General features: G+C 47.3%; 1 protein-coding gene across 2 annotated transcripts; it reads right to left on the reverse strand.

Moving 5' to 3' along the window:
• Positions 1 to 368: 368 nt before the first annotated feature.
• Positions 369 to 23,427, reverse strand: IMMT (inner membrane mitochondrial protein). 2 transcript variants are annotated; one of them, XM_073649131.1, is made up of 15 exons: positions 23,226 to 23,427; positions 10,270 to 10,340; positions 8,798 to 8,987; positions 8,243 to 8,357; positions 8,033 to 8,161; positions 7,699 to 7,812; positions 7,251 to 7,387; positions 7,064 to 7,167; positions 6,788 to 6,923; positions 5,862 to 5,991; positions 4,285 to 4,299; positions 3,024 to 3,247; positions 2,802 to 2,933; positions 2,587 to 2,716; positions 369 to 1,260 (listed from the first exon to the last, which is right to left on the reverse strand). In XM_073649131.1, the coding sequence occupies exons 1-15, from the start codon at positions 23,268 to 23,270 to the stop codon at positions 653 to 655; spliced, it is 2,280 nt and encodes a 759-aa protein (XP_073505232.1). In that variant the 5' UTR covers positions 23,271 to 23,427; the 3' UTR covers positions 369 to 652. The 2 variants fall into 2 exon arrangements, with proteins under 2 accessions (XP_073505232.1, XP_073505233.1); XM_073649132.1 differs by lacking the exon at positions 4,285 to 4,299 and having other exon boundaries at positions 23,226 to 23,426.
• Between the last annotated feature and the right edge of the window lie 466 nt (positions 23,428 to 23,893).

A 23,893-nucleotide genomic window follows, 5' to 3' on the forward strand; every position in this document is an offset into this window, starting at 1 on the left:
GCAGTAGCTTAGGTATCCATGGTTATGACCATTAACAACTAGCTAACTCACTATATGAGATGTCGTAACCATGGATACTTAAGAGAAGCTATGTCACTTATTGCATGTGCAGGGCAATGCAATATCTTAAGTATCCATGGTTACAACCTCATAGCGAGTTAGTTGCTACTGGTCAAAACCATGGATACCTAAGCTAATGCAATGCCCTGCACATGGGGTAAGCAATATTACGAATCAGAAGAACTATACTACATTTTTAATTGGAGGTATTTGCTAATATTAACATAATTACACCTACTACATATTGGAATAGGATCTTGGAGATGGGAATACCCCTCAACACTTAAAAAGAAAAAAAAGAGCACGGAAACTGATTTCTGATTTATTCAGATGTTCCATGAGGCATAAACAGTAAATTATTAGAATTATTCTCATATTGGTTGGATCAGTAAAACCTGAATACTTAAAAAACAAAATACAGGGTGCAGGGCGTGACGTCCCCGTGGTTTGCAGACATGATAGAAGGTGCGGGCTGTCGTTTCGGAGAGAGGTCGTCAGAGTGCAAACAAATCTCTACGGTGATCTGTATAATTTACATAAACGCCAAAACAACCAGAACTTAATGAGGTTTTCTCTGTGTGGGACCTTTACGTTACTGCACTTGTGTTGTGCCCAGTCCCACAGCGCTGGCGTAGGCGGACAGGATGTCGATGACTTGCTTTGTTTCGAGGGTGAGTCGAGCCTCGGTTAACCAGTCGTGAGCCACCCGTCTGGATTCCCCTCGCAGCTGGTTCACAAGTTTTGCCGCCAGCTCCAGGTCTCCGTGTTCGATGCAATAAGAGGCGTAAGAAAGTAATTTAAAGGTGTCCAGGTCCTCGGCGCTCAGCTCGCCGGGCGGGTGCAGCTGTTTAGGCTCAAACATGAGGATGGACTGTACGTAGGAGAGGAAGTACTGGTACAGACTGTTTCTAGTTTCATCTATCAGCGCCACCCGGCGGGCGAGATTACGGACGGTATAAAAACGGGCTCTGAGCGCCTCCTCGCTGTAGATGCCGCGCTGCAGGGACTCTTGGGGTAGAGCGGCGGTCAGGGCTTCTGTAAATTCGTTGCTGGAGCAGCTTGCTCTTATTCCCTGGACGGCGCCCTCTAGGGGTTCGGTGGGGTGTTCACCTGAGGCGGATCGCAATGTAAATTTTAAGGCTTCGATGGAGAGCCACAAGTGATGGGCTTTTCTGGCCTCCTCTTCGGCGACGGCATGTCCTGCACCAGAGCAACACACAAAGGCGTTATTACAGCAGAGACCCTACCTCCGTGCCTGGATGTAGACACGCCAGCCATTACCAACAAGCACATATATGAACAGACAGATCGGGAAAAAAATGCCTCCCACAAATGCCTGCAGCCACCACTAGGGGGAGCTCACGGTATGCAGTTGAATAATGAATCTGTGTGCACTCAGCTCATCAGCTCCCTCTAGTGGTGACTGCAGGCAGCCAGCATTCTATCATTGAGCTCTAGGTCTATGCGGAGGATCTGGAGCTCTGAACACGGCCAAAATATATAAAGAGTTTTATAAGCACAAATTCTGGACCTAAAATGACTGTTCAAACCAAGCACAGCAGCGTGTAGGGGAGCTAATAAAGACATTGTATTACCAAATCCATTGCTGCATTTGCCAGAAATAGTTCTATATACCCATCAGTGCTAACGAGACACGGTGCTCCCCCCGGGCCGGACAGTCCAACGCATCTTCCCACGCACTTGATTTCCATCCATCTTCATTCTCCTCTGCCTCCATTTAATCCAGAGTTGTCAAGGCGGAGATAGATGGCAAGGTTGCACTGACCAACTCGGCCACGCCCAGGATGCACCGAGCACTTCATTAGCATATGTAAGTAAATGATCATTTCTGCAATGGATCTGGAATCTGAATTTGATTTTTAATAGGTCTCTTTCACCTACAAGGTGCGGTGCTTGGTTTGAACAGTCATTTTAACTTTAAAAAGTTAAATTAGTCTATTGATATGTCTCCTAAGAATTATGGGCATTTGCAATCTATAAAATTCTTATAGGAGACCCTCAGAGGTGCGCAAAAAGACGGAAGCCGCCCCCTTATCTGACCAGTTGTGGAGACAGCTTAGCCGGGTGTCAGCGCAGACCTTCACCAATCACTGGAGGAAGCAGCTGCAGCGATCTCAAGATCAGACACTGGGCCGCCATACACATTAGATGGAGGTCAGGTGAACGACTGTTCTGCTGACAGCAGCACTATGGGAGAGCCGGCCAACATGACTATGTTCTCTATTATAAAGTCGCTGACAACCATGTTGGCCGAGTCTCCCGTGCACAGGAGCGCTTGTTCGGCCAAGGGCTCCTGTGTTCTCTATGAGAATGCCAGCAACAGGAATCTCCCCGCCCATCCGTTTACCAGCGCCCCCATACACATTAGACCGTCGGCTGAACCTGACGATATTGGCGAGTGCGGCCGACAGTAGTCTAATGTGTATGGGGCTTACGCTTAGTGGGAATACCCTATGACGGTCCTGGAAATAATTCATAAATCAGAGTTTCCAAGTGAAACCTTACCCTCCACAGCCTCCTCGATGCCCTTCAGCCTGGCGTAGGCCGTGTTAATGTCCAGCGTGAAGCCGTCCACCTGCTCCTGGGACAGATGTCTGAACTGCATCTCCTGCTCCGACAGCTTCTCGGACAGCGACTGTGGGTGAGAAGATCAAGGTCAGTCCGGTCCTGCTAAAGCCGCGGCCAAATCGCCAACACCCCGAGCCGGGTGCCGGCCTCACCAGCTGGAACTCAGCCTTCAACTCCTGCTCCTGGACCCCAAGGACGTCTCGCAGGTGGTCCGTGTGCGCGGCAGCCTGTCTGCGCAGCTGAGTCCTCATCTCGGCCTCCATCACTTCCCGCACTTCTTCCGCCTGAAATGGATCAGGATTTATACATAACAAGAAATGCAAAAAAAATAGATCCTCTCCTCCATGGAGGGACCGCCGGCCCCCCGCCCGTACCTTCTTGTCCTGCTCCAGTCTGATCTCGGCCCGGTAATGCTCCAGCGACTTGGACACGGCGCTCTCCAGCGCTCTGTTGTCCTCCAGCTTCTGCTTCTCTAGAGCGGCTTCGATGTGCTGCTTCTCTCGCACCCGGTAGTCTGCCAGCTGCTTGTGTAACTGGTCGATGCGGCGGTGGGCATGGGCGATCAGCGAGTTCAGGTCCTCGGTGCTCAGCTTGCCGGCTGCACAGGACAAGGGCAGTCACAATATATACAGGTGGTCGGTCGTACGGTCATTTTTATTTTCCCACCGCTCCGGTAGGTAACGGCATCCTTTCCAGTTTAGCTTCACTTGCATTACTTTGATATAGGTAGTCTTCTGCTCCAGTCACATCCAGAGCTGCAAGATCATCACCAGCAGATCCGGCCGCTTGTGCGAGATTATGAATGCAGCTTTGGATGTGAGTGGAGAAGATGACGTATAATGTAACGCGGGTTGAAGAGCCGGGTGTGACGGCATCGGACTATCCGAGAGATGCAGCTGCGGCCGCGCCAGTCCTCTACATCACACAGCCGAGAATTTAACTTTCATCGATTCGTAGTAAAAAAATAAACGATGGAATTTGCAGGATTAAGAAAGCGGAACATAAGAAAAGAGAAGGAGAAACTCCATGTTGTGCCCCCACTACCACCCCCATCATGCCAACACATGAGAAATCATGATGCCAAAAGGGGCAATCCTGGCTCTACTGCACCGGGGATAAACAAAATGTCCTGCAGCACTGACTATAGAAGTGGTCACAATCGCACCGCGTTGGACAATCCAGACTTGTCTTAGGGGTCCTTAGATGATCAGCTGTGATGGGTGCAGAAACCCGGCAGCAAGCGAGCAGTTTCTCTACAGCACCACCGCAGGAGAAATTAAGTATTACACATTCAAAAGAATATGTTTGTGTGTGTAATACATGACAGGACAGGTCCTCCGGAGAAAGAGAGAGGGGAGCCCCTGTGCCTGACATTTGATCAGGCTGAGCGCACGTTCTGCCCCGTCGCAGTGATAGCGCCACACGGATCCGCAGCAATATGTGACTCCATTACTTACTCATCTGACCAGCACATTACACGGAGGGAGCTACAGAGGACGCAGGCAGACAACACGGTGTGACATGCAGAGGACACGGTGACAGAGGACACGGGGGAGGGGGGGCAGAGGACACGGGGGAGGGGGGGCAGAGGACAGGAAGGAGTCAGTGTTAGGAGGAGACAGGAGCAGGACTCACCTAGATCGGAAATCTCTGAAACAGAAAAAGGAAGGTTTAGAGAGGTTAATGCCGGTCCGCAGAGCTACGAGACTCTACGTGCAGAGAAGCCACAACCCCCATCCTCCAGCATACGTCCCGCTCATGCCCTTCACATACAGAAGGTCATCCATGATCCCATCCCCCATTTTTACTATGCACCCTGAAATGCTAATGTGTGCGGCGCGGGGGAGGTGCGCTGGAGGCCGAGTGAAGAAAGCCAATGCCAGAAAGAGCGAATCAAACCGATGTAACATAGTAATACTGAGCATGTACTAAATGGAAAGGGACTTACAACTGCATTCTGTCCTTCCTCTGCTGCTCCTCCTGGAAATGTATGCATTACAGGAAGTCTATCCGGCAAAATTGATAGTGTAAACTAAGAACGTAGCCTTATGGGGGAGATGGCAGCGCAGGCTTGTCGGGAGAAAGCGCCGTCTGCAGCGAGGGCTCGGGCAAGAAAGCGCCGTCTGCAGCGAGGGCAATATGCAGTAATAGGGTGTAATCCCCCAGCATCAGGAAGCCACCCCCCATGCACCATGAAGTTATCATCTAGTAACATAGGACATATGGGGGGGAACAAGCAAAATCCATGCGCTGTTACCAGTCACCTGATACATTCCTCTGGTTGTGACCCCCGAGTGCTGACGCCACAGACGAGGGGATTGTACTAATGTCTCCATCTTGACCCAGATGACAAGGACGTCACCCAAACACATTGCATTGTTCACCCACCAACTATTTCCCCCAAATCCAGGAATGTGCAGATCGACCGAGTGTTCCTGGGTTCTCAGAGAGCCGCTGCCAGACTCCTCTGCCCCCCCTCCTGCACGCTGCTCCTCCTCCTCAGTCACCCCCCCTGCACGCTGCTCCTCCTCAGTCCCCCCCTCCTGCAGGCTGCTCCTCCTCCTCTGTCCCCCCCTCCTGCACGCTGCTCCTCCTCCTCTGTCCCCCCCTCCAGCACGCTGCTCCTCCTCCTCTGTCCCCCCCTCCAGCACGCTGCTCCTCCTCCTCTGTCCCCCCCCCCCCCCCGCACGTTGTTCCTCCAAAATATGAAGAGAGTCACCATCTTCATCCCACGACAGCAGGGGACTATCTGGTAACCCCCATAGACATTGGTTTATCAGCGAGTACTGGTAGAATTACATGCCGGCAGCGGAAGATTACAACCCCCCAGCGTAAAGCCACAACGTGCAGTGTAGCGTAACACCCCCCCCCCCCCCCGTTAGCCCACTAACACTTTCCAAATTATCCCCCTAATAGCCCCTGGACATGATGAAGTCTGACAGGAGGCATCACAGAAGGTGATTCAATGTCTCACCCCCTGGAGAAAGCTCATGGAGGTTGTCTGGTTCTCAATGAAGACCCCGAGACAACATTTGTCTCCTGCTGCAGCGGCGTCACATGCACCAAACTATCGTCCCAACATCCTAGACGGGCCGACATTTCTGTGATGCCAACTTCTGACATCCAAGACGTCCTCATCATTATTGTGGTGCAAACATGATATAAATGTGGTTTTGGCTAACTACGATGAGATTCACGACACAGACACTTACTGAGTCCTTTCCAGCCCGGCTGCACCTCCGGCGTAATACTATCCAGCTCCTTCTTGAAATCTTCTCGGGCAGCTGCCACCAGTTCGTGGTACTGAGCCACGATCTTCGCTTCAGACTGAGCAGATTGTACCTGCGGCAACAAGACAAGGGTCAGCAGGCACCGGAGAGTAAAGATACAGTGATAATCACAGAGTATGTAAAGCTGATCTTTTTATGGCGGCGTTCCCCATCTCATCCACCACCCCATCTCTTGCAAAAAAAAAAAAGTGGGAACGGATGAGTAAAAGGTCACGTGGATAAATAGAGTGGCTGCCACCATGTTTCACAGTAGGCATGTACTATTTACACAGTGCATGGGTGGTCACTCAAGGGCCCTTCTCGGCACAGCGGGGGGGGGGGGTGACATGAAAGGACTACATTTCCCAGCACAATATCACAATTTATTGCATTTACTGATGCCAGACACTTTGGATTAGAGTTTTTCTCCTTCGATCCTGGTGGACAAGGTGGTCATCTGGTGGGCACACGATGAGATGTCCAGGCTTTCACTGCATATCCTTAACTACCCAGAGACCCTGATTTACGGGTGCAGTAAGGGGTTTGGACAGAGAATTGTTGTGAGACCCACACTATTGTAATGTGAGTAGTTATAAGACCCCTATACACTCATTATGCAGGCGAAGCGTGATCCAGGCTTACCACTGTGCTTCTCTCGCCGCTATCTTGGATGCAGGATGACCGTATGCTGGTATCGTAGCGGATGGCACCAGGTAAGGCAACCATTATACATGACAAGTGTCAGGGCGGAGGGTCCCTTTAAGTAAAGCTGTTCGCTGCAAACTTTATTTCATGCCCAGAATCGCTCAGTCTCTTTACAATAAAGCGGACATCATAAGTCTGCATGTATTACTCAAGCCACATTGTACCTTTTTAACCACATTATCCAGGTCCACGATCATACGATGCAGATTTTCCTCGGCTGACATGATGTGAGGTTTGGCGCCATTGACAGTGTTCTTCTTGGTGCCGTCGATGACGCTCCGCATCCGCTCCAGCTCCTCCCTGAAGCAAGAAATAAGATGACGTCAATGACCATGTATTGTAAGATAATTTAGGTCTATATAGCGCAGGCGGCATCATGGGTACAATATATCACTGCATTTCCAGCTTATATAGGACGCACAGAACCGGCTGATACGAACTTTGCTTTGAGAAGGGCATCAGCTGCCTCATCCACAGCTTTGCTGCGCACCTTCAAGGCATCCTCCAAATCTCGCCACTGCAAAGACTTCTGCTCAGCCGAAACCTGGGGATCAGAGAAGGAGGCTGCCGTCACCAGATAGGAAGGATCCAGCCACACAGAGGTAGCAGAGCCCGGTGTACACTCACCTGGGTGTCATCCATTGCTTCACGCAACTTCTGGGCATGAAAGTTCACCGCCTGTACAGCCGACTCCTGGGAAGTGATGGCCTGAAGGGTGACGCGGGCCGTGCTGCTCAGCGCCTCCTCGAGTAACGCGGCTACAGCTGAAGAGACAAGGAGGAGGATATAAGAAAGGAGGCCAAGCATCTGTCTCTCTCCAAACAGCCCAGCGCTTTACAGCTCTCAAAACTGCACTGGAGAAAGTGGCAATGTGTGAATTATACCAGTACCGTGGCATACGTCCGAGGCGTACATCTGAGACATGCCGTGGGAGAATACTGGCATAGATTTCCAAAGGAAGCATAAAATAGGACCCGCGCAAAGCCCGAGAGGAAAAACACAAGAAGCACTCAGAGCCCGAGAGGGAAAAAAAAAAAATCCGACAATTCACAGCAATTAATCACTTACGACTTACATTCAATTTTTTCCTTCTCCTCCTTCTCCTGCTGTACGAGGCGGGCGGCCACCTCCTCCGCCGGACGTTCCTTCAGGTGGTGGGATTCCTCATGGTCGCACTCCTTACATTGTTCTTTGTGGAAGAAACAAGAGGATGAGATCAGATGAGCGATTCTGGACATTACATGCAGTAGATGCACAGACTAAAGCAAAGTTTGGGGTCTTTACAATCCCCTCGCAGCAGCGCAGTTGGGCAAAAACCGAATGTGAAATCTGCCTACATTTCTGATTTTGGACATCTGCTATCAGGATTATATAAATAGTGACGATCAGTCCAGGCGTTGTGCATGTACCTGCAGGGAGTTTCGTCTTGTGGTCTCCTGCCTCCGATACCTTGGGTCCCTCTTCTTCATGCACCGCAGATGCTGGGACTGAGACTGCATCACCGGTGGCAGAAATGATCTGCGCTACATGTGATGGAGCTGCGAGGAAAAGAAGAAAAAAAAATGTAATAACGATCGAAAAATAACCGGGATAAAAGGACAAAATAAAAAAAAATTTACTTTCGGCATTTGGCCCAGGAGCAGACGACGCCTCAATACTTTCTTTTTTGGGTTGTTTGGATTCCTTCATCACTTCCGATACCGAAGAGATCTTTAGTGGACCGGAGGCCTTCACCTAAAAAAGAAAAATCGTACATGACCCAAGTTTAGGGGTTAAAAAAAATAAATAAAATTCACAATACTACCCCCCTCGGAGGACAGGATAGGACAGATGGGGGAACGATGGATTTCCAGAGTATAATCTAGTATTTTCATAAAAATGGTAGATGTGACGATATCTTACAGCTAAGGGTGAAGCGACAGGTCCGAATTTTGGCCAAGGTCATCAATGTTTCATTGGTGGGGGTCCGACCTTCAGAACCCTTAACAGATCAGCAGAATGTGGTCTATTATTGGGTTCCTGTGGCCGTGCTTGGTACCACTGAGGGCAACCACAGCTCATCTCTAGGGCCAAAAACTACAGGAACATGGCCATTACCATCTCCGCTCCTGCTGGGAACCAGACTGACTCTTACGAATTGCAAATTCCTTCCATGCGGCCACGAGCCAACTTACTGGTTTCTTTGGCACTGGTACGTTATATGGCGCTGCTCCAAGGGCGAGCTCAAAAAGTTTGTCAGAGTAAGGAACAGACTTCTCCACGCTGTCACGAAACTTTGGATCCCATTTTGCATACAGTACGGTGCCCCCAACACCCCCGCCTGCAAAAAGGAGGCCGGCAGCGACGATCTTCCCAGCAGAGGGCCTGCAAGAAAACAAAGGCGTCGTTACTGCGACTATGGACTGTGTCTACACAGCGTGACATGGAGCGGACACAGGAGGACAATGCAGTAATGGAGACCTCCGGGCTCACGTTACACAGAGGGTGAGCGGCAGCCGTCAAGGACACGGCGCCTGCAGAGCTGCACCATGCTGGAAAATACTGGATCCTGTGCGACTGCAGAGATATACGGGGCCGACACAAACCTCACAGATAATTCATGCTGGCAGGTAAATAAAATAGACAAAAAAATAATCCAATTTAACCCCCTCAAGACTGATTTTTTTTTAGAATTTTTCTTTGTATTTTTCACAGACATATGAGAGCTTGTTCTTTTTTTTGCAGGATAAGTGATCATTTTGACTGTCAGCATTCATTTTCCCATGTAATGTATTGAAACAAACCCCCCCCCCAAAAAAAAAAATCTAATAATAAATTATATATATTATTAATATATTTAAAACTTATTTTTTGGCTAACAATTGTGTATCAGGTCAGTACGAGCTTTCGTTTTTATCAGCAAGACTTCATCTCTTTTTACTCTTTTTTTTTTTTTTTTTATCGATTCTGCCATTTGAAATTGTAATTTTATTTAATTTTAAACATTCACCATATGGAATTTTATTAGTTTGTGATTTACGAATACGGTGATACCAAATATGCTATATTTTTATTTATTTCAGTTTTGGGAAAAACAAGGTCAATTTAAACATTTTTTTTTTTTTTTTTTTTTTAAATCTTTGTAGACTTTTCATAAGACTCCTTAGGGGACCCTAAACCTTTGTTCACTTGATCGCCTACACAATACGATTGTACTGTAAAATTGTCAATCTCCTATGACGTCCAGTCACGGATTCAGGATGGTTTTCACACGTGAGCCAAGATGGAAGACGTGATAAGCGAGGTGCTGATGAGACATCACAGCAGCTGAGGACATTGCAACTCATCAACCACCACAATCACATTGTGCAGGGGGCCGATGAGGACAAAAGGGTCAGCCGTCATGTTAGAAACCTCTTAAATGCTGGTGTTACGCCTAACAGCGTAATTTAAGAGGTTACACAGTTATGATCGGAGCCGGCTCTGGTCACAGAGGCTCGGCTACTCTCACACAGCACATGGATCCATTCGGCACTGCTGACACCTTGGGTTGGGAAGAGTCAATCGTCAACCCTAAAAAAAAACCTTTAAATGGTAATGGATCTGAAAGGGCTCTACACCTGTCGTGCACCCATATAGCATGTTCATAAATTGGTAATGGTCATACCCGGATGCTGGTGTGGCGTACGCTCTTGTAACCCGGACAGGGTTATGTGCAGTCTTCATACACAGGCATTCCTACAAAAAAGAAGAAGTATAGTCACTAACAATCAAGACCAGCCATAATGGATCTTACCCCCACAGATCCTGCTACACTGTATGACGGGAAACCACTTTATAAACCCATGACTGAGTCTACAAACTCCTACAGATATTCAGGCTGAAGTGTCCTCTGTGCGTGGACAGGATTCCTGTGTCCGACCCATCCACGATACATAATGGAGACATCTTCCACACTATTCTCAGGCACAGAATAGAAGAATCCTTTACCCACGGAACTGTGAGCGAAATACACTCTTTTCTAGGTTCCTGGTTCGATCCCGGGTTTCGGCACCAAATTCTGTGAGTGAACTACACTCTCTTCTAGGACTTTCGAACTCCAAACTAATAAGATTTGTTTTAAGAGCGCTCGGGAAATCAATACAGCCCAGCCTTGTATGGTGTACTCAGAATTTCTCAATTATTAGCACATGTAGGCACTTTAAATAGTGTCAGAAACAAAGGAAATTAGCCAATAGGAACTTTAGGGGTGCGAACAGAAATGGGAAACCTCCCCGCTCATCAGTGTTACTCGATCACTATGACACAAAACTTACAAGACAAGATGGAGACCTCATACTCAAAGTGGATTCTGTTCTCTCACAGCACAGAAACTAGGTTAAAAGTGGCCTGAGGAGGAGGCTTAGGAGCTAGGATAAGCAGCGAGTCCTGCATGCATTGCACAAACACTTCAGTCCTAATTATGAGAGTGAAATCTCCTGAACTGTGCACTATATTATGTGATTGTAGATTTAGAGCAGATTTCACAATACAATCTGCCTACATTACTAAATAGATCTCCTAGCCCTGATGGGGCTCATGTATTTACTTTGAAAATCCATGTCAGAATGGCTATATAATCCTGATATTAAGAGGAACAATTTGTGAGACCAGCTACAGAATGAAATAGCTCATGTGTCTATCCAAGTGTATTCAATCTCTGACCTCCCACACCCCCTGCCTGCTGCAGCTTGTGCTGAGTAATGCAAGACCTCAGCAGGGAGGAGGTACACTGAGGAGCTATCAGACTAGGCGGGTGGCGCGTCAAAAACGCACATAAAAATACACAAGTAACCTATAAAGGTGCAGAAAACCTGCAACATCACAAGCTCAGCAAATACTAATGGTGGGAACGTAACCTTACACAGGAGCGACCAGAGGGAGGCTCCGATTGCTGCTTAACCCCTTAAATGCTACTGCCGATATCTGATTGTGTCATTTCAGGTGCACACTCTTTTCTACATACTGAACTATTACAGTACTGCAGAACATAGAACAAGTAACCAGATGATCACAGGTTCAAGTCACCTAATGGCACAAAAAAAAAAAAAAAAAGTTTGAAAAAAGGTAATTAAATCATCCATATTTTCTCAGATGTAAAAAAAAAAAAAAAAAAAAAAAAAAATGTAGAAATAATCAAATTTGGAATTGCCGCATCGCTAAAACGCAGATCAAAATATAAAGTTATTTAACCCACGAGCCCTCGCTCGGCTTAATCAATGGAAGACTTATGTTACAGATCTCAGAATACGTGACAAAACATTTTTGTTTTTAAACAAATGTCTTCACATGTCTTAAACATATGAACGTCTTAGGGGAAAGAAAAAGGAAAACGGAACGGAGGGGGGTTTTTTTTGCTGTTTTAATGCACTTGTCACAAAAAAAAAAAAAAAATATGGCTCTGGGAAGAGAGAAAAAAGTAGGCATTAGACCTACCGGTAATTGGGTTTCTGACAGCACCATCAGGAGGTCGTCCTTCATATCCTTGATAGGGACAGGAAACACACAAGAGGTTAAAAGGCCCCTCCCTTCACCCCCACTCCAGTGATTTTCCAAGTACCACACCAGGATGGATGCAACTCTATTTTATTTGCCGTTCAAAAATCTATGTTAATTTCACATAGCTGTTTAGGAATATTTAGGGAGGGAATATAATGGGTGCTGTCATGAGGGACTACTGGAAACCCTATTACCGGTAGGTCTAATGCCTACTTTCCAGGAAATCCCTCCTGACAGCACCATCAGGAGAATACCAGAGTATACATTTAGGGGGGGACCACTGCCTGGAGGACCTTCCTTCCGAAGGCCATCTTTTGGCCTGATAGAATGTCCAATTTATAATGTTTACAGAAGGTGTTCAGATTTGTCCAGGTTGCCGCTCTGCAGATCTGGTCCACAGATGCCCCTGCTCTTTCTGCCTATGATGAGGACACAGCTCTGGTAGAATGGGCTCTAATATTTTCTGGAGGGGACTTCCCCTCGGCTAAATAGGCTAGACTAATTACTGATCTGACACTTCTTGCTAATGTAGATTTTGTTGCTTCCCCACCCCCCCCCCCCCCAACTGTATAAATAGGTTGGAATCTATACGCCAGTCCTTCGTGACCCTCTAGGTATTGAAGAACTACTCTCCTGACATCAAGTGAGTGGAAAGTTAGTTCCTGATCATTCTTATAGTCCTGACAAAAAAAAGAGGGTAGAACTACCTCCTGATTTATATGGAAAGGGGTAACTACTTTTGGCAAAAAAGCTGAGTCTAACCTGAGGATAATACAATCGTCTAGGCATTTCAGTATGGGTCTCTGAGAATGCTTGAAATTTCCCCTATCCTCCTCGCTGTGGTTATTGCGACTAGGAACACTGTCTTAAGTGAGAGGAATTTTATGTTTGATTCTATGAGAGGCTCGAAGGGTTTGTTGCATAGGCTCTTTAGGACCATATTCAAGTCCCATGGTGGGATATGGGTTTTGATTGTTGGTCTTAACCTTGTTGTAGCCTTAACAAATCTTTCTACCCATGGATGGTGAGCTAGTGGGTAATCCATGAAAGCGCTCAATGCAGCGATTTGTACTTTTAATGTGCTGGGCCTCAGACCTTTTTCAAACCCCGTCTGCAAGAATTCTAATATTTTAGGGAAGTCTGGAACGGAACTCTCAGATGCTGTTTGGTTCTGTAAACACAATCTCTTCCAGATTTTTGTATAGATGGCCGATGTTAACTGTTTCCTATTTTGCATGGTTGAGATTACTGCGTCTGATAGGCCTCTAGAACTCAGGATCTGCCTTTCAAGGTCCATGCCGAAAACTGGAGAAATTTCACTTCTGGATGGAATATTGGGCCCTGAAACAGCAAGTCCTGCCTCTCCGGAAGGATTATTGGATCCTCCAAGGACATTTTCATCAGTAAGGGGAACCCTGGCTCGGTCTTCCTGAATCTTCTTTAGCACCCACGGTATCAAGGGTATAGGAGGGAATGCATATGCTAGATTCAAGTTCCATTTCTGAGATAACGCATCTATCCCTTCTGGTCTGTCTTCTGGATTGAGGGAGAAGAATTTTCCTGCCTTTGCGTCTTTCCGAGTAGCGAAAAGATCCCATTGTGGAATGCCCCATCGATGTGTTACCTGACGAAACACCTCCCAGTTCAATTCCCATTCTGATTGTAGAACAGTTTCTCGACTGAGGAAGTCTGTTACTGTATTTTAAGAGCCTTTTAGATGTACTGCAGATATTGAAATATTTCTGCCCACTGGAATCCGTCAAGGATTGTAGAAGCTGGTGACGAGGAGCTCCCTGATGTTTGAGGAAGGCTACTGATGTCATGTTGTCTGTTAATACTCTGACATGTTGACCTTTTAGATGTTTTTGACCCTTTTTCAACGCCTCCCAGACGGCCTGAAGCACTCTTAGATTTGATGATCTGGGACGATCCTGCGTTCGCCAGGTACCATGTAGATATTGACCGTTTACGTGAGCCCCCCAGCCTATGCTGCTCACATCGGTAGTGAGAGTCACGAATGGGGTCAACCTCCACATGACTCTTTCCTGTAGGTTGTCTTTGGAGGTCCACTAAGTCAATGATCTTCTGGTTACCTTTGATAAGGAAACCTTTTTGTCAAGATCGACCATTTTCCGATTCCAGGTTGATAGAATTTGTTGCTGCAACTGGAAGCTGTCATGAGACCCAGGATTTTCATCCATTCCCGAATGGTAACTTTCGTTTTCCTCATGGATTTCTTGATCCTGACTCTGAGCTCTGTCTGTTTCTTTTCCGGCAGAAAAGACATTTGTTGTTGAGTCTAGAAGGATTCCCAAAAAAAAAAAAAAAATAATAATCTTTCTTCTTTCTGGTACAAGATGTGATTTTTCCCAGTTTATAATCCATCCTAAATTTTTCAGAGTCAGGATGGTTGAGGTTAGGTTGGTCTTTGGCTGCTGTGGAGAGTCTGCCAATACCAGGAAGTCGTCTAGATACTGAATAATTAATATTCCTTGTTCCCTGACGAACGCCATAACTTCGGCCATCAGTTTGGTTAAGATGCGTGGACCTGAAGAAAGGCCAAACGTAAGACAAGTAAACTGGTAATGTAGAATGGTGTCTCCTTCTTTTACAGCAAAACCGTATAAATTTTTGACTGTGACGGTGAATTGGGACATGATAATAGGCCTCTTTGAGATCTATTGTACACATCACCATGTTGTATACGATTAAGGGAATTGTCGACCTGATTGATTCCATTTAGAATTTTTTGTAAACGACTGATTTGTTTAGAGATTTCAGATTTATTATGGTGCAATAATCGCCCAGGAACTGTTCTGCTTTTGGTACTGGTATTACTGCTCCCGATTTTATTAGCTTCCTCACGTCTGTTAGCAGCCTTTTGGAGACCTGGGCAGAATGGGTTGTTGTCAGGTGAAACCTTCCCTGCGGAATCTGTCCGAATTCTATCTTGTAGCCCTCTGCGATAGATTGGAGAATCCATGGGCTGTTGGTAACATTCATTCAAGCTCCGTGGAAAAGTTGGAGTCTTCCTCCCACTTTCCTGGCGTCATCTTCTACATGTGTAAGCACTTCTAGAGGGAAGGGGATTCCTCGAGATACCTCCCTTCTGGTAGCTCCATCTACCCGACTTCCCTTTTCCGGAATATTCTTGCTTTTGCTGGTAATGAGGTTTCCGAAAGGAGGACACCTTCTTAGGTTTCTCCTCCGGAAAACCCTTTTTTTCATCTGAGGCCTTCTCCAGTATATCATCCAATACTGGGCCAAACACCCGGAGGGCCTGAAAAGGGAATGGCACATAATTTACTTTTAGAATGACTGTCACCTGACCAGGTTTTTAGCCATATTGCTCTTCTGGATGCACTAGAAAGAGCCCCATTCCGAGCAGCAAATCTTATTGATCCTGCCGAGGCATCGGCGACGAACCCTGTTGCCATCTTAAGTAGTGGAATAGAGTCGAGGATCTCCTCTCTGGATGTCTTCCTCCTCAGATGGTCTTCCAGTTGTTCCAGTCATATACTCATGGATCTTGCAACTGAAGTGGATGCAATATTGGCTTTTATTATTGCTGCAGATGTTTCCCAGGTCTTTTTAAGGAGACTGTCTGCTTTCCTATCTATTGCATCCTTTAGAGATGATGAATCCTCAAACGGGATGGATGTTTTTTTCGCTACCCTGGCAATCGGGATATCAATTTTTGAGGTTTCCTCCCATAATTTTGTATCTTCTGGTTCGAATGGTAGGCGAGTTCTGAAGCTTCTGGGAATTATTAGCTTCTTCTCTGTGTCCTCCCACTCTTCCAGGATCATTGCCCTAATGTGATTATTCACGGGAAAAACCTTATTCCTGCGGGTTCTCAACCCCCCCAAACATCTCATCCTGCACTGATCATGGTTGGTAAGTGTCTTCTATCTGCATAGTGTTTCTTACTGCAGTTAACAGTGTATCGGTATCTTCCCAGGATAAGAGAATTTCTTTCTTCTCTTCTGGAGGGTTAATGAGCGAGTCTTCCCTGTCGCGATCGGGGGCAGAAAAATCCAACAACTCTTCTTCCCCAGAACTGGACTCCCGCTCCTGACGTGGCCTCTTGAGACGGGGCGCACCCTGAGGAGCTTGTGGAACGACTAAGTGTGACAGTACTCTGCACTTCCGCTCTTACTAAGTCTGACATGAAGGAGGAATGTTCTTCTTTGACAATTTTTGCAATACAGGTAGAGCATAACTGTTTTCCATATGTGTCCGGTAGTTTCTTGTTACAGATGGCGCATCTCCTTTTCTAGGAGCTGATGTCATTGAGTCTTTTTTAGGTGTCTCCTTGTCCTAAAAAGACAAGGAGCACAAGACTTTTACTACGGTATATCAATGGTAATGAAGTGAGAAGAGGGGAAGTTCCCAGTAAACTTACTTGGGCTGGAGGTTCAGTCAGAGTGTCAGAACGACCAGTGGTTTGATCTGCCATTGCTGGTGTGCTGGTTGACTGATGACCTTAGTCCCATCCCCCCTTAAATAGATCTCACCAGTCTTCCATCTGAATCGTCAGAAAAAAGGGTGTTTCTCCTTTAATTTTTAGTTTGGCGCCATTTTTTTTCAAATTTTCCGGAAGTGCGTTCCACCGTGGAACGTACACCGGTTACTAGAGGTTCGCGTATCGCTGTGTCACTGGAAGTGCCGTCTCCGCCATCTTGCGCACGCTGGAGTATGCAGGGCTCCAGCAGCCGGAACCAAGAGCCCCCTTTGCGGGGAAGATGGTTCCACTCCCACTGGAAAAAAGGCTGAGGGACCCCTGGATTCAGCGGGGTGTCGGCCTCCGGACCCTGGCAGGAGGGAGGGGAGGAGTGCGAGGACCCCGGCTTCAGGAACTCCTGCTCCCGGTACGTAACCTCTTCTGTGTCGGTCCCTGATAGGGACAGGAAAAACACTGGAGTGAGGGTGGAGGGAGGGGCCTTTTAACCTCTTGTGTGTTTCCTGTCCCTATCAAGGATATGAAGGACGACCTCCTGATGGTGCTGTCAGGAGGGACGTCCTGGAAAAATGCAATAATTAAAATAGGTCATGGCGCAAAGGAACAAAAAAAAAAAACCATCTGTAGGAATGATAAAATATTCATGATGCCGTAACGCACTGCAGTCCGGGGGTCACTGCAAGGAAAAGCACGATGTGATGAGATATAATATACGGGCAGGACCACGGGGCGAGCTTGGAAAATATTCACTATATTCAAGATAAAGATACGCTCTGAATATTGTGCTGGTACAAGCATGGAGCCCGGTATACGCCCGCTACGTCATGCGCTCTCTCTCTCACATGCATCCGTTTAGGAACAAGGGTAGGGAGCAAGGCCATAATTTCTTCCACGTTAATGCACATAAAAATTCTAAAATAAAAAAAATTATATTTATAATATATAACATTTATAATAAAAAATATCATAAAGTTGTATATATTCTTTTATTAGATTATAAATATTTTTAAAATGTTATATATTTTTTAAAATAAAATTATATAAATATATATATTATATTATATTATATAATCTAACTATATATAAAATATAAAAAAAATAAAGGGAACACTCAAATAACACATCCTAGATCTGAATGAATGAAATATTCTCATTGAATACTTTGTTCTGTAGAAAGCTGAATGTGCTGACAACAAAATCACACAAAAATCATCAATGGAAATCACATTTATTAACCAATGGGGGCCTGGATTTGGAGTCACCCCCAAAATTAAAGTGGAAAAACACACTACAGGCTGATCCAACTTTGATGTAATGTCCTTAAACAAGTGAAAATGAGGCTGAGTATTGTGTGTGGCCTCCACGTGCCTGTATGACCTCCCTACAACGCCTGGGCATGCTCCTGATGAGGCTGAGTATTGTGTGTGGCATCCACGTGCCTGTATGACCTCCCTACAACGCCTGGGCGTGCTCCTGATGAGGCTGCGGATGGTCTCCTGTGGGATCTCCTCCAGGATGGCACATCAATGCGAGCTGTGGCAAGAAGGTTTGCTGTGTCTGCCAGCGTAGTGTCCAGAGGCGCTATCAGGAGTCAGGCCAGTACACCAGGAGACGTGGAGGGGGCCGTAGGAGGGCAACAACCCAGCAGCAGGACCGCTCTCTCCGCCTTTGTGCAAGGAGCAACAGGAGGAGCACTGCCAGAGCCCTGCAAAATTACCTCCAGCAGGCCACAAATGTGCATGAGTCTGCACAAACTGTTAGAAACCGACTCCATGAGGGTGGTATGAGGGCCCGACGTCCACAGATGGGGGTTGTGCTCACAGCCCAACACCGTGCAGGACACTTGGCATTTGCCACAGAACACCAGGATTGGCAAAGTCGCCACTGGCGCCCTGTACTCTTCACAGATGAAAGCAGGTTCACACTGAGCACATCTGACAGACGTGACAGAGTCTGGAGAAGCCGTGGAGAGCGATCTGCTGCCTGCAACAACCTTCAGCATGACCGGTTTGGCAGTGGGTCAGGCATGGTGTGGGGTGGGGTGGCATTTCTTTGGAGGACCACACAGCCCTCCATGTGCTCGCCAGAGGTAGCCTGACTGCCATTAGGTACCAAGATGAGATCCTCAGACCCCTTGTGAGACCATATGCTGGTGCGGTTGGCCCTGGGTTCCTCCTAATGCAGGACAATGCCAGACCTCATGTGGCTGGAGTGTGTCAGCAGTTCCTACAAGTTGAAGGCATTGAAGCTACGGACTGGCCCGCCCGTTCCCCAGACCTGAATCCGATTGAGGACATCTGGGACATCATGTCTCACTCCATCCACCAACGTCACGTTGCACCACAGACTGTCCAGGAGTTGGCGGATGCTTTAGTCCAGGTCTGGGAGGAGATCCCACAGGAGACCATCCGCAACCTCATCAGGAGCATGCCCAGGCGTTGTAGGGAGGTCATACAGGCACGTGGAGGCCACACACAATACTCAGCCTCATCAGGAGCATGCCCAGGCGTTGTAGGGAGGTCATACAGGCACGTGGAGGCCACACACAATACTGAGCCTCATTTTGACTTGTTTTAAGGACATTACATCAACATTGGATCAGCCTGTAGTGTGTTTTTCCACTTTAATTTTGGGGGTGACTCCAAATCCAGGCCTCCATTGGTTAATAAATTTGATTTCCATTGATGATTTTTGTGTGATTTTGTTGTCAGCACATTCAACTTTGTACAGAACAAAGTATTCAATGAGAATATTTCATTCAGATCTAGGATGTGTTATTTGAGTGTTCCCTTTATGTTTTTGAGCAGTGTATATCTCCGTCCATCCACATTCCGCTCTCTCTTCTCATTATATAGTAATGATCGCCTGATATATGTCGAGCTGTGCTGCTCATACTGATCGTATGCAGACAAATCCAAGGTAAACCGTGCATGGAATTGCCATCAGATAAAACTGAGAAATTCCTTAGGATGAGATAAGCTTCACTGGTAGCCGTTTATCAAACAGAAACAAGGGCGCGCTCCTGCCACCTCTCACATTCAGCAGACATTGCTGTGTATAAGAATACCCTGTATTATCATCTGCAATCACTCTGTATGATCGTGCAGAAAAAGTTGTTTGTTTTTTTTTAAGGCTGAAAAAAAAAGTGTCATGATAATATTAGAAAATACCTCCAATTAGAAATGTAGTATAGTTCTTCTGATTAGCTATGTCACTTACCCCATGTGCAGGACCTTATTTATCCACGGTTACGACCACTAGCAACTAGCTAACGAACTGTCACTATATCAGTGGTCGTAACTAGTGTTGAGCGAGTATGTTCTGTCCGAGTATGCTCGGGCCGAGCTCCGAGTATTTACAGCTGCTCGGTGATGGTTGAATCGCTCCCATGTGCATGATTTGCAACTGTTTGACAGCTTTATTACATGTGAGGAATGTCTATTTCTTACACATTCCTCAAATGTAATAAAACTGTCAAATAGTTGCAAATCATGCACACGGGAGTGATTCAACCATCACCGAGCAGCTGTAAATACTCGGAGCTCGGCCCGAGCATACTCGCCGAAAGGGTTAATAGAACATACTTGCTCAACACTAGTCGTAACCATGGATACCTAAGGTCCTGCACATGGGGTAAGCGACATGCCTAATCAGAACTATTCACTACATTTCTAATTGGAAGTATTTGCTAATATTATTATTATTACACCTACTACATATTGGGATAGGATCTTGGAGATGGGAATACTCCTTTAAGTTCCAGGGGAAAAAAAAGATAGAAAAACAACCAGTGAAGTAGTTTCAGGGAAGAAAAAAATAAAGACTTTTCCTGAAGCGAAGAAAACCTCAATGAATTTGCCTGAGTCTTAAACATGTTGCATGCACATACTTACGCTTGTCCCTGGCAGGAAAAATGCATGTACAATCCGCATGTACAATCCGCATGTACAATCCGCATGTACAATCCGCATGCGTTTTTTCTGCCAGGGAGATGCAGAAACGCTCAGGAAAAATCTGGAGCATTTCTGCATCGTGGGCACATAGCCTATGAGCCACTTTCCATTGCTCCATAGACAGTTGTGGGGTCCCTGGCTGCCTCAGTAACACACCACAAAGTTCCAATGGGCTGACAGTGAGGACAGCCCACGCCTGTTATCTGCTATTGATCACAGCTCCTAACCTTATAGCATCTCCCCCAAATCCGGCCATCCGCTGCAGTTTTGTGGGCGCACACTGGGGTTATAGGAAGTTTCTCCCCCAGCAAATTGCTCCCACCAGTTCGCCCCAGGTACATTTCACCCCCGGATGTTTCGAACTGGGGGCAATATGTGCGGGGGCGAAACATCCAATTCCCGCACACTGGAATGTGACCATAAAAACACTGCTGCAGACATTCTACATGGAAAAACATATGTGCCCCTCCATATCCTCCTTACAGGAGCTTTTCTCACCTCCCATGCTACATCCAGACATTAATATGGAGTCGCTCCTCTGCAGATATAACGGCTCCTGCTCTTCTGGGAAGGATTTCTACAAGATTATGGCGGAGTCTGTAGGAATTTTCGCCCCTTTATCTAGAAGAACATCTCTTAAGTCAGACCCTGATGTTGGGGGAGGCCGGAGTCACAATCTTCATTATAGGTGTTCGATGGGGCTTAGGTCCGGGTGCTCATGTTCTCCCCCATCCATGCCTTTATGGCAGGGCTGTGGAGTCGGTAAGCCGAACCTCCGACTCCCTCATACACGGCTCATGTTTAAGTGATAAATTTACTGTTGCACAGATTCATCTCAGCTAAAAGTCTAGACCCTTAGATCAGGAATAGGACATTTCATAACTTTCCCAAATTCTTATGAAAAAAAATATTCCCCACAAACTGCATTGAAATACTATTCCCAATTTATTATATATTTTAGGAGTCGGAGTTGGTCCATTTCATACCGACTCCACAGCCCCACTTTATGGACCTTGTGCACAGTCATGGGGAAAAGAAAATGATCTTCCCCAAACTGTTCCCACAAAGCTGGAAGCTGCAATTGTCTTGTGCTGAAGGATTAAGATTTCCATCACTGGAACTAAGGGCCCAATGCCGACCCTTGATAACAGCCCATAGCATTATCCTCCTCCACCATTTGTACAGTTGGCACAATGCAGTCAGGCGGGTAACATTCTCCTGGAATCACCAAACCCACATTCCTCCAACAGACCCAGATAGAGAAGTGTGATCCATCACTGCACAGAACACGTCTCCTCTAGAGTTCAGTGGTGGCGGCTTTACACCACTCCATCCAACGCTGAGCATTGTGCTTGGTGATGTACGGCTGCATGCAGCTGCTCGGCCATGAAGCTCCCAGCGGGGGCGCAGGGTTTGTGCCGATGTTATACCAGGGAAGGCCTGGAGTCAGCAGAGCGATGGTGACTTTTCGCCCCCCCCCCTTCCCCCGCTCTGTAATATCATGGGGTCTCCACTTTGTGGCTGAGTTGCTGCGATTCCTTCCACTTCTCAGTAATATCACTCACAGGTGATGGGGGAATATTTAGGAGGGATGAAATGTCACGAACGGACTTTTTACACCGGTGGCTCCTATTACAGGACCGCGCTGGTATCAGTGATCTCTGCACCACCGGCCATTGTGTCACATGTTAGTGAAGGCAGACGGCATGGTGGGGGGCCGAAATTATACAACGAGGGTGAGGTGCTGGATATTATACACCGGGGGAGCATAGGGGCCAGAGGTTATAGGTTATACACAGGGGGCGGATGTCATATACTGGGGGACACGGGGCAGCTGTCCTCAGTGAATCAGATGTGTGATCGCCCTCCATTACATGGTGCACACTCTTCTCCTGTCCTTGCTCCTGCTAGGTCACCATGCTGAGAGCTCCCTCCCCTCTGAGCACTGCGGCCTTTCTGTCCCTGTAACATGAGGTATGTCACTGGTCAGACTGACAGGGAAATGCGTTACTCTGGCTTCTGTAGAGCTCAGGCCACATCGCATTCCTCCGCCAGGCAAGGGCTGCTGTGGAGTGAGTGAGTCACTGAGGCCCTGGGAGTGACACCCACTACAAGGTCACGTCCTCCCAGGGGTATATGCGGCCAGGGTGTGCCCTGAGCTGCTGACAGGCCGGAGCACAGCCCTGGAGGTGACACCGCGGCACTGGGCGCTCCCGCAGCGCTCTGCCTCCGCACACTGCCCTCAGTGACATGCCGCTCTGCCAGCAGCTGTCCTCAGGACGTACAGTACAGCCCTGACCGACCTGCCAAAGCCGAGCTTTCCTATTGGCTAAGCAGCACGTCAATCACAGCTAAACTGCACTTCATTGGCCACTGGACACGTCGCTCACGTACCAGTTGAAAGGTCACTGAAACTGCCAGTGATTGGCCGGATCAGCTTTTCCAGCGCGATGTGATTGGTTACTGATATGACCGGGATCATCTCTGATTGGCTGAGTGCAGCAGTAGTTCGCCGTGCTCTATGAGGCCCGGTGTAACCGCTAAGCACGGGCAGCGCAGCACAGACGTCTCCCCGCCGCCTTCCGGGCTGGAGGTGTCCGCCACTCCCATCCCCGACACCCAGCGCCGCCGGCTGCTCGGAGCCAATACCGTGCTTTACTGCGGACTCACCTTAGCGAGCAGCGCCGCCCGGGCCTTCCTGCACACCCGCAGCATGTTCCCTGTTGTACCGGGGAGAAATCAGTCCGGTGTCCGACTCAACACAACATATCCCGGTCCGGGATGAATGAGAGTAGTGACCGCGCAGCCCGAACTGACACCGCCCACGCCTCCTCGTCTGACCACGCCCACAAGTCAGCAGCGTGCCCTTCTTTTTTTTTTTTTTTCCAACAACTTTATTAAACCATTCATCTGACATGACCTGCATCACACTCTATATCTGTGTGTATTATTAACCCTTTCAGAGCAGGATCTTTTTATTATTATTTCTTCCCGTTTTTGCAAGAGTCACATCTTTTTTTTTTTATAGATCAGATTTTTATAGACGCGGCGATGCACTACTAAAAATCATTTTTGCTATTCTGTTTCAATAAAAATTTGGCACCATTTTGCCTTCTCTGTTCTTCTGTGTTGAGCTATCTATTCCTGACTGCAGAATGAGTTAACTGAGAATCTGTCAGTGAGCTCCATTGGTAGGCTCAAGACACCTAGCAGTCGCACTGATGGAAGGAAAATGAACTTATTTCCTCCCGTGAGCTGCCGATTGACAGCTCGCGCTGCACAGATGCTCTTCATAGCCGGATGTCAGTCACAGGGCCGAGTCGTGCTTCGCTTCCCAT

This window comes from Phyllobates terribilis, unplaced genomic scaffold (genome assembly GCF_046119375.1).
Source record: "Phyllobates terribilis strain yellow unplaced genomic scaffold, ASM4611937v1 Scaffold_1__5_contigs__length_1240528914, whole genome shotgun sequence".
NCBI lineage: Eukaryota > Metazoa > Chordata > Amphibia > Anura > Dendrobatidae > Phyllobates > Phyllobates terribilis.

Excerpts from the sequence above, each read along its gene's own strand:
- IMMT (XM_073649131.1), bottom strand. The coding sequence starts at position 23,270 with ATGCTGCGGGTGTGCAGGAAGGCCCGGGCGGCGCTGCTCGCTAAG. Across the intron at positions 7,813-8,032 it reads CAAGACGAAACTCCCTGCAG|AACAATGTAAGGAGTGCGAC; the intron begins GTACATGCACAA and ends TCTTCCACAAAG. Across the intron at positions 7,168-7,250 it reads AAGCAATGGATGACACCCAG|GTTTCGGCTGAGCAGAAGTC; the intron begins GTGAGTGTACAC and ends TCTGATCCCCAG.